Below are 15,561 nucleotides of genomic sequence, written 5' to 3' on the forward strand. Positions count from 1 at the left end.
TTTTCAGAAGGATGAATTCCTCAGGGTACGGAGAGGGCTCCCAGCAGAGGAGCAGACCCTGCTGGTGAGCACAGATCACTGTGAAGGAACGCACCCGAGGTGAAGGCAGACACTTACCCCCGATCTCCTGTCCTCCCAGACGCAGCATCACCTGGCGGCTGTCCTGGTCATAGGTCACTCCGGGACAGGAAGCATTAGCCTGGGCTTCCGCAGGGTCCCTCCAGTCTCTGACGTGGCACAGCAGGACATCGGGGGAGCTCAGCAACCCACAGAGAAGGGGGCCTGCAGAGTCATGAGACGGAGGAGAGGTGGGTGTGATGGGGACCAAGCAGGGGCCCCTTGGAGATGCACGTCTGTGCCCTGAGAAGCTCGTAGGATGCAGGCAGGGAACCAGTTCTCGGGAATGGACACAGGAATTCAGGAGCCTGCTTTTGACTTGGCCCATCCTTCCCCGACCGTCCTGCAGTTGTCTTACCAGCCAAGTCCAGAGAGGAGGGCCGGCACTTCCTCCTCACGGGGCCAACAGCTGTGACACCTCAGATACGACCAGGGCTCCTACTGCCAGCGTCCCCTGTCTCCACTTCCCACATTTTTAAGGCCCAAGGAGACAGACAGTGCCCCCCACCCCTGCACCATCTCGCATTCTCTCTGTGTCTCTCTCTCACACACACACAATCAATCTTGAAGAGCTCAGGATTATTTTTTTTTTAATTTATATATTATTGTTATTATTCTGGCCACACCATGCAGCATGTGGGGTCTCAGTTCCCTGACCAGGCATTGACTCCACACACCCAGCATTGGAATGCAGAGTCTTAACCACTGGACTGGCAAGGAAGTGCAAGGAAGGAGTATTTAGAGGAAAGTACAGAACTATTAAAATCCAGGAGCTGTACACTCATGGCACAAGCCTTCCTGGTAGGAAATGAACTTCTCATCTCTGGGTGGATGCAAGCCAAGGCTGAGCACCCATGTCCCTGGGATGCATAGAGAGGATCCATTACTAGATTTGGCAGCTGGAAAGCACTGGACTACTTTGTCTTGAATATATCTTCTAACTCTGACTCTTAAAAGAGCTGCCCCAACGTTATGACTTTATTTAGTAGCAGAAAGATCTACCTGCCCCCTAACTGAATTTGATAGTGATTTTAGTTAGATCAATAAAGGTAAATCAAATGTTGGGATGGATGCCTGTGACATGTCAGCCCCTATGGTCAGTGTTTTAAGAATATTCATTCTCTTAATTCTTATTATTTTTTATCTCCTTCTCCAGATGAGGAAATTAGGCCTCATATAAGTACATTGCTTAAGTTTATTGAATTTAGAAATTAAGTAATTTATATACCAAATGAGTTTATATACTATATACCAATTTATATAATTTATATACTATATATAGCATTATATGGTATATAATTTATACCATTTACACCATTACATGGTATATTATTTATACCATATACACCATTACATGGTATACAGTTTATGCCATACATACCATTATATGGTATATAATTTATATACCATATACCAATTTGGATACATAATCCTATTAGATAGTACAGTTGTTCAGATTCTCCTGGGGGAAAGTAAAATGGAAATACACCACTTCACATCTCCCATCCCCTCCATTATCCTAATTTATGTCCAAATGCAGATAACGCTTCAAACTTCTCTCACCAAAATGGCTCCAAAATAGATGACTCACCAATGTCCGGCTTATAAATTTGACGTCTTGTTCTCTCCTGCCCCACTTTTACCTGAGTAGCTAAAAATCACCGTCACCGTTACTGTCAACAGCATCTCGGTGGTGAACGTTTAGCTCAGGGACCCACTAACTCACTCGGTGGTTCTCAAACCACTTAGACCATCATATCAAAGTCACAGAAAGGGCTTTGAAAATGCTTGTTCCTCAGCACCAATCACAGAGGTGCTGACTCCACAATCTGTGCAGGTCAGTGGAGGCGGGGTGCACTTGGGAATGAACCCTTATGAACATCACCACCCGTGATGTTAGTGAACGCACAGCTGAATCCCAGAATCCCTGGGCTGGTGAGGCCGCTTCATCTCACAGATGGGGCAACAAGAGGCCCGGAAAGGGAGGCTGGTTTGTCCCAGCTGGAGAACGGGGCAGAAGGGATACATAAGAGCCTGCAGAGAGCCCAGAGGAACCTGAGCTCTGTGGCTGCCCGTCTCATAAACCAAGAATGAGAAACACGGACTTAAACAAGAGGCAGGTCGTGTCTTCCCTCCGCCCCTCAGAGCTGAGAAGAGAAACGCTGCTTTCTTCTTTAACTAGCATTCAGTGAGCACTGCAGGTGTCTGAGAGGTGGGCGCTGGCTGGAGATTTGAAATCACTTTGCTGATCCTGCAGGCTGGCTTCAGTTAGGTGCCAGGAGCCTCAGGCCACGCAAGTGTCGCTGAACCCCACTTCCCAGTGGCTTCAGCTACTTGTCGAGGTACAAGGAGGCTCATGAATATAGGTCTGGAAGTCTCATGAGTTTTCACTAATAATTATCAGCAGAAACAAAGACATTTCAGGGTGGGAGGTTGGCGGGGGTGGGAGCCTTGCCTGGGAGGAGGGGACTAGGGAGCAGGGAGACTGTTCCAGAAATTAAGTGCCTTGCCAGACAGCAGGAAGAGGATTCTGTTCCTGGTCACGAGCAGACCCAGCCAAACTTCACAAGTTAAAATTCCAGGTCTGCCCATCAGACAAGACTGGGAAACATATCTGCCTGCTGGTTGATGTGTGTCTTGAAGAAAAGCTTAACTTGCAGCATTTCGAGGTCGCTGTTCAAACCCACATAATTCACAGATCAGGGTTACACTGGAGGGGAAGGCGGGTAAGCTGCTAGCCAGAAATGTCATGGAAAATAAAGGATTGTGTGCGCTTATGGCTCCATGGAACAAAATATTTATTCCGTATATGATCCTAAGGAAAATGAAATCAACATTTCCAGCCTGAAAAACCCTATGGTCTGCTGAGTAATTGGACATCTGGGGAAATTGTGGTGTCCTCAGAAAAAACGTTTAGTTTAAAGAAGGCAGAAGTCATCCTGGATTTGAATTGCAGGGTTTCTAAATATAGGCTGATATAGAGACATATACAGACACACCTCAGAGCTATTGCGGGTCTGGCTCCAGACCACCACAACAATGTGAATATTGCAATAAAGTGAGTCACATGAATTTTTGGTTTCCCAGTGCATATAAAAGTTATGTTCACACTGTACTGTAGTTTACTAAGTGTGCAATAGCATTACGTCTAAGAAAACAACGTGCGTACCGTACTTTAAAAGTACTTTAATATGCTAACTATCTTCTGAGTCTTCAGTGAGCTGTAATCTTTCTACAACAGTAGCATCAAAAATCACTGATCACAGATCATCATAACAAGTTAAATAATAATGAAAGAACCTGACATATTTCAAGAATTACCAAAATGTGACCTAGAAACCCAAAGTGAGCAAAAGCTGCTGGAAAAATGGCACCAATAGATTAGCTTGATGCAGCGTTGCCATAAACCTTCCATTTGTAAAAAACAGCATCTTCAAAAGCACAGCTAAGTGAAGTACAATGAAACGAGGTGTGCCTGTGCACACGCCTCTAAACACTGTACGCGTGCCTGTGCTCAGTCGCTGAGTCGTGTCCAACTCTTTTGCGACCCCATGGACTGTAGCCCACGAGGCTCCTCTGCCCATGGGATTCTCCAGGCAAGAATACTGGAGTGGGTTGCCATTTCCTCTTCCAGGGTATCTTCCCAACCCAGGGATCAAACTCACATCTCTTGGGTCTCCTGCTTTGGCAGGCAGATTCTTTACCTGCCGAGCCACCTGGGAAGCCCTCTAAACACTACCCAGTCCGCAAAGCCTGGACTAAGCCTCTCCTCTTCTAGACAGCCCTCCCTGACCGTCAAGTCCCCTCGATATCCTCCTCCTCTGCACTCAAGCCTCCCAAGGCCTCAGACACTCATGCTGCCATGTGTATCAAGCCTGGTACACAGCAGAGCTCCACACACACTTGGATGAGTCATAAGCTGGGTGACCAGGAGCAGCTGGTTTAAATTCTCTGAGCCTCAGTTTCTCAGTTAGTAAAAATGGAGCTTGAAATACTTCCCCTGAAAACAGCAGCAAGGAGAAACGTGATGTTGCCATGTGAAGCAGCCAGCACAGTACATGACCTGTTGGAAGGGTCACAACTGTCCCTCATTTTGTAAATATCACCTTCTAAATGACGGTGGTCCCCTCATGCCTGCTGCTTCCTACGGCATTCCCCATGCTGTGCATACTGGCTTTGGCAACCCCATGCCTTCCTCAAATTTTACAGACCACAGGTCATGGAAGAGGGAGGAGGCTCTGGCCCCCACTGTCACCTTACCTCCTCGGACCTGCACGAGGATGAAGCCATCGCAACAGGAATCACTGTCGCAGGCGAGAAGACAGAAGAGATGGACCTCGGTCAGACTGGCTCCTGAGGCTGAGAAGGTGACGGGGCTGTACATTCCAGAGAGTGCACTTTGGAAACCAGTTTGTTCAAATCTTTTCTGACCTATGATGGTGAACTCTTGGCCTGGGAGAAAAGCAGAAATATAAACTTTTTCGAGCTGTAAAAGGAATGCAGACTGTGCTGGTCAAATGACAGTGAACCCTCTGACCACAACAGGTACAGAGTTCGGTCCAGAGAGTTGCCCTCTGTGTCCTAAAAGCCCTGAACCTCCCGTGTGTACAGAGCATGGAGACGTGGCCCCAAGACCCGGACAAACGCCCGCCACACCTTGGAGGGTGTGCAGGGGAGATGTGGAGAACGGGCATTTATTATGGTTTTATCACCAGTGAATATCTTTTGAGCTCTAACTGTACACAGACACCAGACCACACGCTTTACCCAGACAACCTCACTGCACGCTCAGTGCTCTCGAGTTTGGTTCAGCCTGCTCTGCCATCATGCGCGTTTCTGTAACACACTCAGGTTGGCTGCTGCGACGCGGAGTCGCTCTCGAGTTTGGTTCGGCCTGCTCTGCCATCCTGAGCTTTTCTGTAACACACTCAGGTTGGCTGCTGCGACGCTGAGTCACACTGGTTGATCTGCAGTGTCCCCAGCATGTCCCTGCCCTGTGCCATCAAACCACAGGCCAATGCGGCATTTACACACGCAGCTAAAGAGCAAGCTGCAGACGCACAACGCTACGTGATACCCATCAGCCCACGGGCTTCTTCTTGCCTCAGACGGGCCAGTGGCTCTGTCTTCGAAGTGACGACTGCAATTCTCCCTTCTCTTTGAGCATCTGGCCCTCGTTGCCACAGCTCAGCATCCTCAAACCTTCCCCTTTCCCTCTACCATCAAGCTACCCTGCCCTTCACATTTACGGAAGCATTTCTTTGTGATGGATTCAGTATGTCTTTTTTTTTTTTTAAGTTTTGCTAACATTTTAAATAAGACTGCTATTGTTTTTGTCAGTCCTCTGGCTAGAAGCGGCATGGTTTGGGTTTCTTCTGTCCCTCAGTCTAGTTTTCCTATAAGCCCGGTTATTTTTAGAGCATCGTTTTGCAAATATGAGGGGTTTTAATCAGATATATATACATATATATTTCACTAGAAACAAAATGTCCATTCTATTATTATATCCATTTTACATTTGAGGAAAGAGAGCCTTAGCAAGTGAGCAGTCTGGCCTAGGTTTACACAGCTCATCGATGGCAAAAAGAACACCAGAGCCTGTGCTCTGGATCACCCTGACCTTCCAGTGGCCTAGCAGGTCACCAGGTCTTAACCAACTCACGCACCTAAAGCTGGGGGAGACCTTACAGCCGAGAGTGCACACTTCAGAACCAGACAGACCCAAGTGCAAATCTTCACAGCACCCCAGGCATGTGAGTTCTTAGGTCCTCGAAACCTCAGCTTCCCCTCCTGTAACCAGGCATGTAACCCTTGCGGATGACGTTGAGTGGATGAAAAGATAGACTGGAAATTAAAAGGCTGATCCATGAACCTGGCTCTTAGCTGACACTCAGCGGATATATTACAAGTGTCCAAAGAAGCCAGCATCTTTTCCTCCAAGCCCTGGTTCACTCAGCCCCTGCTGCCTGACTACCCTCTAACTGGGCCAGGCCCATCCTGCACCAAAGCCCAGCTTAACTTAAGGAGCCCACGTCCCAGCTTTATTGGGTTAGAATTCACCTCTCACCCTCGATCTCTCTTGCACTCTGTCTGTGCCTCTACTAAGGCTCTGCCATCCTTCACCCAGCGGTTAAGCCACTTGGGACAGCAACCGCTCCCACACCAGCTGTGATTCCTGGGCCCAGTCCTGCTGTCAGAGGTGAGTAGCCAGCCATGTGTGACTCTTCGAATATCAATTCCAGTTCACCAGAGTCATGTTGCAACAGCCACATTCCAAGTGCCCAGTGGCCACGCGGCTACCAGCTGTCATGTTAGACAGCAGAGACTTATGGAACATTTCCACGCCCGCAGAGAGTGCTGCCCGGACGGTAGGGCCACGTCTCAGCTCACAGGGCATCCTCCACACAGCCCTGCACAGAGGACCTCCTGCCTTGAGATATGGACATGTGGGCCCCTCCCCATCCTCTGTTCCAACATCCCCCTTCTCTGAAGTTCCTTCGCTGAGCACCCAAAGCAGTTCATGTCCATTTTTCTTTTCCTTTTTAAATTGTCATAAAATATACATAATGAACGATTTACCATTTTAACCATTTTTAAGTGTACAGTTCAGAGGCAAAAAGGTACATTCTCAGGATCTGCAGCATCACCACCATCTACCGCCAGAACATTTTTCATCCTCCCAACCAAAACTCTGTCCCCATCAAACACTATCTCTGCATCCCACTTCCCCCAGCCCCTAGTAACCACTGTTCCACTCTCTTCTCCATGAATGTGTCTCTTCTAGGTACCTTACATCCATCTTTACCCCAATGTCCTATTTCATTTTCATCAAAGCACTTATCACCCTCTGAAGTGCTCTTGTTGGATCAATTCCTTTATCAGCTGTGATTCTGATCTTGATCACAGCTGCATCCACAGCATCTGCTAAAGTGCGTATCCTACCACGGGTGCTGGGTAGACACATATGGGGTGTGCCTTGCTGGGATCACCCACACGGTGGCCGAGTCCTGAGCAATGGAGCAGGTCTGGGAGATCCTCCCGAGCTGGGGGAGGCGGGGCCTGAAGTCTTGGGTCCCTGGGATGGAGTGTGACCTTCCTGTTTCTAGGCTTCCTCTGTGAAACGAGGGCTAGACAATCTCCAAGGAACCCTCAGGCCCTGACTCCCTTTGACTCTGAAAAAGCATGTGGCTCCTCCTCCATGGTCAAGACCACAGACTTGGGCAGAGGATGGCCCTGAAGGACAAGCCAAGTTGTTCCATCTTCCAGGTCCCCTAAGCTCCAGCGTGTGGATGGACATGCTGACTACCTACTAGGCACCATGGAGTTTTCAAGAGACCTTCAGAAACCGTGTCCTTTCTACCTCAACTGTGGCACTGTATTCCCACTTTTACAGAAAGTAAAATAAAGAAGGCATTCCTGATCAAAGAACTAGTAAGTTGGAGGTGAGTCTACACTCAGGTCAAGTTTATCCCTACCTCCCTTCTCTTTCCATTACACCACAATCCAGAATGGCTGGGTCTGTGCATCTTCTGCTTGAAAAAATAAAAAACAAAACAAAAAAGGACAGAAAACAGTTCTGTCCTTGATTTAGTTTGGCAGCAAAGAAGCTTCACAATTTCCCTTGCAATTTTCCTCCAAAGTATAAACTTTCAGAAGATGAGAAAAAAATAACAAACACTTAAAAAGAAATACAATTGCATTTTTAAAAAATGATAAAAGGCCAAAGTAGAGTTTTCAAGAACATTTTTGAGAGGGGTTACTTGTTTTATTTGGGTTTTCTTTTTCAGAAAATGATCTCTGTGCTCTGTCATTTTTCAAAACGGGTAGTAAAAATAATTGGAATAAACACTGGGGCAGAAATTCTAAAACCCTGGCCCGAGATCAGAGGAAACAGAGCCCTGCTGGACTCCATTCTCCCAGGGGAGCTCTCATTTAAGACAGGATGGAGGTATTAGGCTAAAGAAGGACCAGAGACAAAAGGACACAGTCGCTTGTCCCTGCCGTGGACTGGGCCTGCTACTGAGGTCAGCTGAGGCACTGGGCCCGGGCCGACCGATCCTCTCTGCAAATGCCAGCCGCTCACAGAGCAAGTCTGTGGCTGCTGGTGGCCAGGCTGCCTGCTCAGAGCCAAGGACCTAGGGGAGTAACACGCTTGCCACCTTCATTCCAACCCCCTAGTCCTCGCTTAGGCTCCCTGCCCTGTCTTCCTGTCCACAGCCATAGCCTTGGGTCTTTGGGAAACCACTGGCAAGAGTGAAAAGGATGGTAGAAACCTCCACTTGCACTAGCTCTTCACCACATGCCTCACACTGTTTAAAAAGCATCGCATCATTCTAAAGCACCCTCTTTCCCACCTCCCAACAACCTCGGTCCACCTGCAACTCCTGTTTGACTAATGCACGCACAGCAGCCTGCGATGCCAAGGAACCTGCCCAAGATCACAGAGCTGGCGGCAGCAGGGCCGGGGTCAACCCATCAGGTGGGCTCCAGCCCCTCACCCTAAACCGCGGGAAGCAAGGCCAGGGAGCCCTGACTAGCAAAGGTATCACAGCTCGCAGGCAGAGCCTAATTGTGGCCCCATGGACAGGGTAGAAATATGCATGTCATAGGATTCTTGGGAGAGGCCCACCGCTCCTCCCACACGTGCTACAGTGACCAAGAAGTGTCACCCTGTGTGAGGACGCCCCCCTCTGTGAGGCCACATGGGGGATTCAGACACACTTAGGCTCAAACCCAGATCCCCGATTTATAGCAATACGTACGACCTTGGGCCACTATCTTAATCACTTTGAGCCCCAGTTTCCTCATCTGTAAAACAGGGATTATGATACCGTTTTCACCCTCCGAGAATCTCTGTGAGGGGAGGAATGAAAGGATGTTTGGGGAAGTGAGCCATAAACTATAAATTATGTGAAGCCCTTGCTACTCAAAACGCGGTCCATGAACCAGCAGCTTTGGCGCCCCTGAGAAGCTATTTGAAAGGCAGAATCTCGGCCTTACCTTGAGTTACTGAGCAAGAATACTGGCGTGGGTTGACATTTCCTACGCCAGGGGATCTTCCCAACCCAGGGATTGAACCTGGGTCTCTTATGTCTCTCGCCTTGGCAGACAGGTTCTTTACAATTAGCGCTGCCTGGGACGGCTCAGTGGTACTGCGCAAGCGCACTACATAGGGAGGCGGTCCCGAGTGCTGGGCGTGGAGGCCTGGACTGCTCGTGAGCTTCCAGGGAGAATAGAGAGGGAAGGGGGTGGGGTGGAGTTCCCTGAGAGGGAGGATTGGTACAGGCAGCTGCAAGGAGCTCAGGGCCCATGGGAATGCCCCCGTATCACAGGCAGACTCATGAGTCTGCACGGGGCACAGGGCTGGACTCAGCTGACTTTGCCTGTAGCTTTTGCGTCTGCTCTGCAACTCAGCCTCTCAACAGCAGGAGGGCCTCCCCCGTCCCTTGGGGCCGAGGGCAGTGTGGCCCCCCTCTAAACTCGCCCTGTGGGAAAGAAGCTCCAAACACTGAACACGTGAAGCCAGTGGGTCACCCCGCCACCTCCACACCCCGCCCCCCTTGCCAGCCATCCAGCTCATCAACCTACCCTTTTTCAGATACACAGCTAGAGGGTCTCCTTCCCTGCTCCTCACTTTCACCTGACACTGAAGACTTCCAAAGCTGGTGGTCTGCGAGGTCCCCAACACGTCTTCACTCTGAAGATGGAAAGAAGCTCCATTAAAGTCCTGTGGTATTTAACGTAATAATAAATTCAGCAAACGTTGACCAAACTCTACCCAAGGTTAGGCTCAGGAGCTACAGAGATAAATAAGAGAGGAACCCTCCTCCTTAATTTCTCGCTTTCTACTGGATTGCACAGACAGGTAAGCAGCAAATTCCAGCCAGAGTGTTAGCTGCAAAGATACTTGTCATAAAAGAGGAGATAATTACCCCTGAAAAAGGAGTGCTTAATTCTCTGTGTGTGTGGTGGGGGGAGGATTATCTCTTGTAACTTCTAAAACAGCTCTATCAGGTAGGTGTTATTGATATGTGCATTTTAAAATAAGGAAACACATGCTTAAAGAGGATGAGTTGATTGCAAAATCCACACAGCTAATTATGGAGTGGAGGGATAAGAATCCCGGTTGGATTTCATTTCCCAAACACAGCCCCTGGGCAACACTGCCAGTTTACGTGTTCTGGGGAGATGGCAATCAGGGGAGGTTAATTCTATTGAGAAACAGAAGCTAGAAAATTTTCCCAGAAAAAGTGAATCCAGGTGGATTCTGATGTATAAATAAAAGTTTGTCAGGTGGAAACAAGAGAAGGGGGATTTTAAGCAGAGGATATGGCAGAGATGGAGACCTGGGATCCCACAGGTGTTTTGATTAACTAGGTCCAGTGGTTCTCAGGGACTGTCTGTTACAGGGATGGGAGGCAGGTGGTGGATGGGAGAGAGAGGTAGGGGCCAGCCTGTGGAAGACTTTGTTTGGCATATGTGGTGAGGATCAGGGGAAGACTCTTTAGCTTGAAAATAAGGAGGTTTGACTTCTGTAAATCATGTCGTTCTCGTTTATCTCTGATGTCTAGTTCCAGCGCTCCTGCTATGTGGGTTTGGTAGGGTAAATCTGTATTCATTTGTGTCTTGTTTCTAGTACTTTGCCTCCTCCAAAGTTACCCAACTTTGAGTTTCCCAGTTCAGTTTTGGGAATTTGGGGAGGGCATAAGCTAAAACAAAGGCTATTGGAAAGTAATCACTCTTCTTGCTTTTTAGATAAAAAGCAAACTTGTTGAACGCATGGTGGTATGGAGAGGGAAGAAAGGCCTTTAAGCAGGAAACAGTCCTGCAGGTGGGAAGGATCTGAGGTTTAGGTCCCAGATTACAGGAGCCCTGATCCCATGATCTGCTAAAACTGCCAATACCCTACCAGCTTTGACTTATAGAAAGAACAATTTCATGTGGTTCTAATATTTAACTTTTCTTTTCCTTTTTAAAGTTATAATCATGTTTTACTTCTACAATGAGAAAGAATGCTGGAGTCCGGGACTCAGATGGTATTTGGGACTTTGGACAATGTCCTGGTGTGTCCAGTGACCCAAGCTGCCCAGTGAGATAAGCTGGTGGGGGGCAGAGGGAAGGGGCTCATTACTATGACCCTCTCCTGATGAATCTATCAGGAAATGATGCTGCTCAGATGAATAGTCCCTATGTCAGCTTCATCCTGAGCCATCACCGGTCCCCTGCAGTTTCAGTTTCCCAAAATCCCATCATTTTGAAGAAATGGAAGTAACATGGGACCACTTATTGATAATCTCATTCCGTCATCTGCTCAGAGTGGTGTTGATTCAATGAAGGCATTTCTGATGTAGGACAGACACAAGACAGAACTTCCATGTGGCTGCCAAAACTCACCCGATTGGAAGTCATGCAAGCAATGTTGTCACTTGCCCAAGCATAGAAATCACAGGACACTTCTGATCCTGCTGTGGACACCGTGAGGAAGCTGCAGGCCTCATCCAGTGCACAGTCTGCAAGAACCAGGGGACAGTCACCCACCTGTCTCTCAGGCGATACAGAGGACAGACAGACACAGACGCCTACTCCCTGCCCCTCAAACACACACATACACACACACACACACACACACACACACACACACACACACACACACACACAGTAACAATGACTACTCATGGAGGACTGGAGGATTATGAGAAAATTCTTGTAAAGATGAATGCTCAATATGTGGTAATTGTTATTATTCATCTCTGGCCTCACCCTTGAAATAGACAGCTGCATCTCCTGAGCTGGACTAAATGCTCTACAAAGAACAAATGTCCCTCAGGGCTCCTCCCTTAATATCTGGCCGAGCCTCATTCTTGGCAGGCAGCAGATGCACTATAAACTCAGAACTAAAATGATGAGTTAGATATACATTTTGGAAATCAGTTGACTTACAGAGTATTTCTGAAGAAGTATATTTGATTATGATCTCGAAGGTTGTGCTTAACATGTCTTGCAAGATCAGCACCGTGTATTCCTATGGCACCACCCACGTGCCCGGCCCCCCATTGCCCTCACCTGCCAAGCACTGCATCAGTGAGGGCTCAGAACCGGGAACTTCAGACCTGACCATCACAGCCACATCAGCATTGAAGATCACCTTAGATTCTGGAAGCTTCTCAAATTTCCGCATCACTGAAATGTAAGCATATCCGTGAAACTTGACTCTGAAGAGTCTGGGGTCTCTGCAGAGAAGCCAGAAGGAGATTTAAGTCAAGAAGTCACTTCCCACCCATTGCGTTTGCTCACACGGGTGCTCCAAAAAGACAAATTCCCTTTGAAGGGTAGTTCCAGAAGCTGACTCATAGCGAACACAGAGCTATTGCTCATCATGTCTCCTTTTTTTCATCTCATTGTCTGGAAGTAAGAAGAATATCTAATGTATGTTAATCCTCACAACTCCCTTTTTCACATTGATACTGATTTTCTACATAAATTTATATTTCCTTGTCCTTATCTTTGAATGCTAATGATATCTCATAATTATTTTATTTATAATGATACAAATAAAATATTTTATTTATAATGATATCTCATGTTTATTTTTAAACAACTTGATCTCTTCCTGGAAAGAAGTAAATTATTTTTAAAAGACAAAATGTGCACATGGGTTCGGGTAAGTCTGAATATGCATCTTGTAGCTCAGACATTTTTATGATAGCATTTGTCTAAATGATACGTAAGCATCTGTTTTTCTGGGTCCCATCAACACACCTGAGCTCCTATCTGTCACAATGACACAGTCACGAGCTCATGGAACTGGACAAGAGAGGAGAAAGAAATAAAATTTCTCAAGGCTATGAAACTTGGAACTCACCCTTTACCAAGCAAAGAAACCATGGTAGGTAACTAGCTCTCAAGGAACGAAACTCATTTTATAAGCCAAAATGCTCAAAAGCACCAATATTTTACAGGTAACTATCAAAAAATAAGCCCTGAAGTACATGAGTACTGATTTTTTTTGAAGATGTGGTGATAAATATGTATGAGTCAGACACAACTCAGCAACTAAGCACAACACATGTAAGCCCTCATTCTCACACACACCCGTTGCTTTAAAAACGAGATCGTGTCTGAGTTGATTTTCATCATGTCAGTACATTCAAGGCCATCCTAAGCAACCTGGTCTCAGTTTTCATAATAAGTGTAGGGGGGGAAAAAGTGTGTTCGGAGTGGGAATTGGAGAGGTGGGTATTAATATAATAGAAATGACAGGCGTTAAGCCTTCGGAAACTTTGATGGGAAAAACTCATTTTACAAAGTGGCCCTCATTGATCTTAGAAGTGACCAAGTTCATGTGGTCAGACCATAATCAGCCCTTCCCATCTCCTCCTTTCTTCTTTATTTTTTGTACTCCTTGATATTTTGTTTATAGGAACCAGAAGCTCCAGTCCAGCAAATACCACCTTACACTCAGCCCAGTGTCCCTAAGGCTTGGTTGGTATGGACAAGAAGCTCACAGCCTTCTAGGGGACTAAATAAAATTTGAAAAGTTTTTCAGTTTCCAATTAAAGTAGTCTCAGGAGCCATAAATGCGGTAAGTTCAGCACTTCAGTTACAGAATCTGCTGGGTTTCACCTAAGAGGCACCACAGTGATGGGGATCTCGACATTGCAGAGCTCTAAGAAAAAACTCATTGACAAAGAGAAGGGAAGCAATCTATGAACTGAGTTACCAAGGAGTCCTTGGAATACTGAGTTAGGATGCAAACGTATACATCCTCTTGTTGTAATATCCCACATGCCTCATAGTTATTTACAAATTTACATACGTAACATATTTGCAGATGTCTTGGGAAAAGCATTAAAGGTCAGCATCAAGGCACATTGCCCTATTTGGTCACGATTCCTCCACAGCTTGCGAAACCGGCCACAGGAGTTCAAGTGATGGGAAAATCCCCCTCCTTTAGGCGCCCTTTAGGAGATTGTTCTGATCGTGCATGCTCAGTCGCTCAGTCGTGTCCAGCTCTTTGTGACCACATGGACTGTAGCCTGCCAGGCTCCTCTGTCCGTGGGATTGTCCTGGCAAGAATACTGGAGTAGGTTGCCATTTCCTCCTCCAGAGGATCTTCCCAACCCAGAAATCTAACCTGTGACTTCGGCATCTTCTGCATTGGCAAATGGATTCTTTACCACTGAGCCACCTAAGAAGCATAAGTTCTGAAGAAGCCCAGATAATTAGAGCCATTCATTCACTGTGTCTCCAGGATTCATGCTGAGTAAGTTTGGAACTTTGCTTAGGAAGCCAGAGATTCGGAGGACCTATCTGGAGGCTATTCCTACAGCACCTCAGGGAGGCGTCATCAAAGTTGGCAAAGCTGAGCCGTGTTCCTTGTAAACGTTTCTGATGCCACTGATTGAATGAGCTTTTCTGCTCCAGATGAATGCAGGCCAGAGCAAGCCAAGAAATGCTTTACAAAGTGTGCGTTACAATCCTCTTTGTGGGATGCAAAGAGGGCTGGAGTTAAGATGCAAGCACCCAGAACAGCAGCCATCACCATGGTCCTTGGGTAAGTGGCCTTCCCTCTGAGAACGTTCTCTCCCTCATTTGTAAAAGAGAGCAAAGATCTGCCTAACTGAGTCCTTAAAGCTCTAACTCCCCTGACTGCTGTTTCTGCCCAAGAGGAGGGATTGTGGAAAAAAGCAATAAAGATTTTCCCTGGATTTGCCATGAGATTTTATCCATGGACATGAAAGTTTGTTCATGGACACATCTGCACAAATCTTTGGCATTTATTAGTTCTTTGCTAAGCCATTTCATCTCCATCTTGCAGATGGGGAAACTGTTGAAAGGGACTTGCCCAGCATTACAAGACCCGTAAAGGGCACCATTGGGATTAAACTAGTTCTGAGCCCCGTCCCGTTACACTTGGGACTGTAGGACACCTGTCGGCTCACTCGGGGCTTTTGCATCCATTATCTCATCGAAGAGCTGGGCTCAGTGAACGTTTGTAATTTTCATAGGATGATATGGACCCTCACTGTGTCTCAGGAAGTGAGCAGGAGGCTGCTGGAGTGATGAGGCTCAGAGAAGCTGAGCAATTTGCCCTGGGTCACCCAGCAAGTAAGTTCTGGAAGAAGGACTGGCCCTCGGGTCTTCCCCTAACATCCCACTGAGGGAGAAACACTGACCACTTCTGGGGGCAAGCTGCCCACAAGAAAGGAAACCTCAGCAGATGAATGACTTTTAAATTCATTTCTCGTGAGGCTGAGTACTTAGGGGTGAGGTTTCATGATGTCGGAAATATTTTTTTCCAGTGATTAAAGGAGAGAGAGAGAGAGCAAAACAATAACAATTTTTGGATCTGGGTGACGAATATTTTTTCATCCTACTAATCTTTGAACACCTACGTAGTTTAGAAGTTTTCGAAATAAAAGGTTGGGGACAAACACATCTTGT

At 47.0% G+C, this 15,561-nt stretch overlaps 1 protein-coding gene across 1 annotated transcript in view; it reads right to left on the bottom strand.

The window, feature by feature from the left end:
- The window catches only part of TG (thyroglobulin), a 231,434-nt gene that overhangs the window by 165,752 nt on the left and 50,121 nt on the right, over window positions 1–15,561 (bottom strand). Inside the window, exons 23-27 of the mRNA XM_052651771.1 lie at window positions 12,181–12,297; window positions 11,512–11,627; window positions 9,706–9,814; window positions 4,378–4,569; window positions 118–282 (exon numbers count right to left, since the gene is read on the bottom strand). Of these exons, the coding sequence (XP_052507731.1) occupies window positions 118–282; window positions 4,378–4,569; window positions 9,706–9,814; window positions 11,512–11,627; window positions 12,181–12,297 (699 nt within the window). The remainder of the gene's footprint in view (window positions 1–117; window positions 283–4,377; window positions 4,570–9,705; window positions 9,815–11,511; window positions 11,628–12,180; window positions 12,298–15,561) is intronic.

Source organism: Budorcas taxicolor, chromosome 14 (genome assembly GCF_023091745.1).
Source record: "Budorcas taxicolor isolate Tak-1 chromosome 14, Takin1.1, whole genome shotgun sequence".
Classification (NCBI taxonomy): Eukaryota; Metazoa; Chordata; class Mammalia; order Artiodactyla; family Bovidae; genus Budorcas; species Budorcas taxicolor.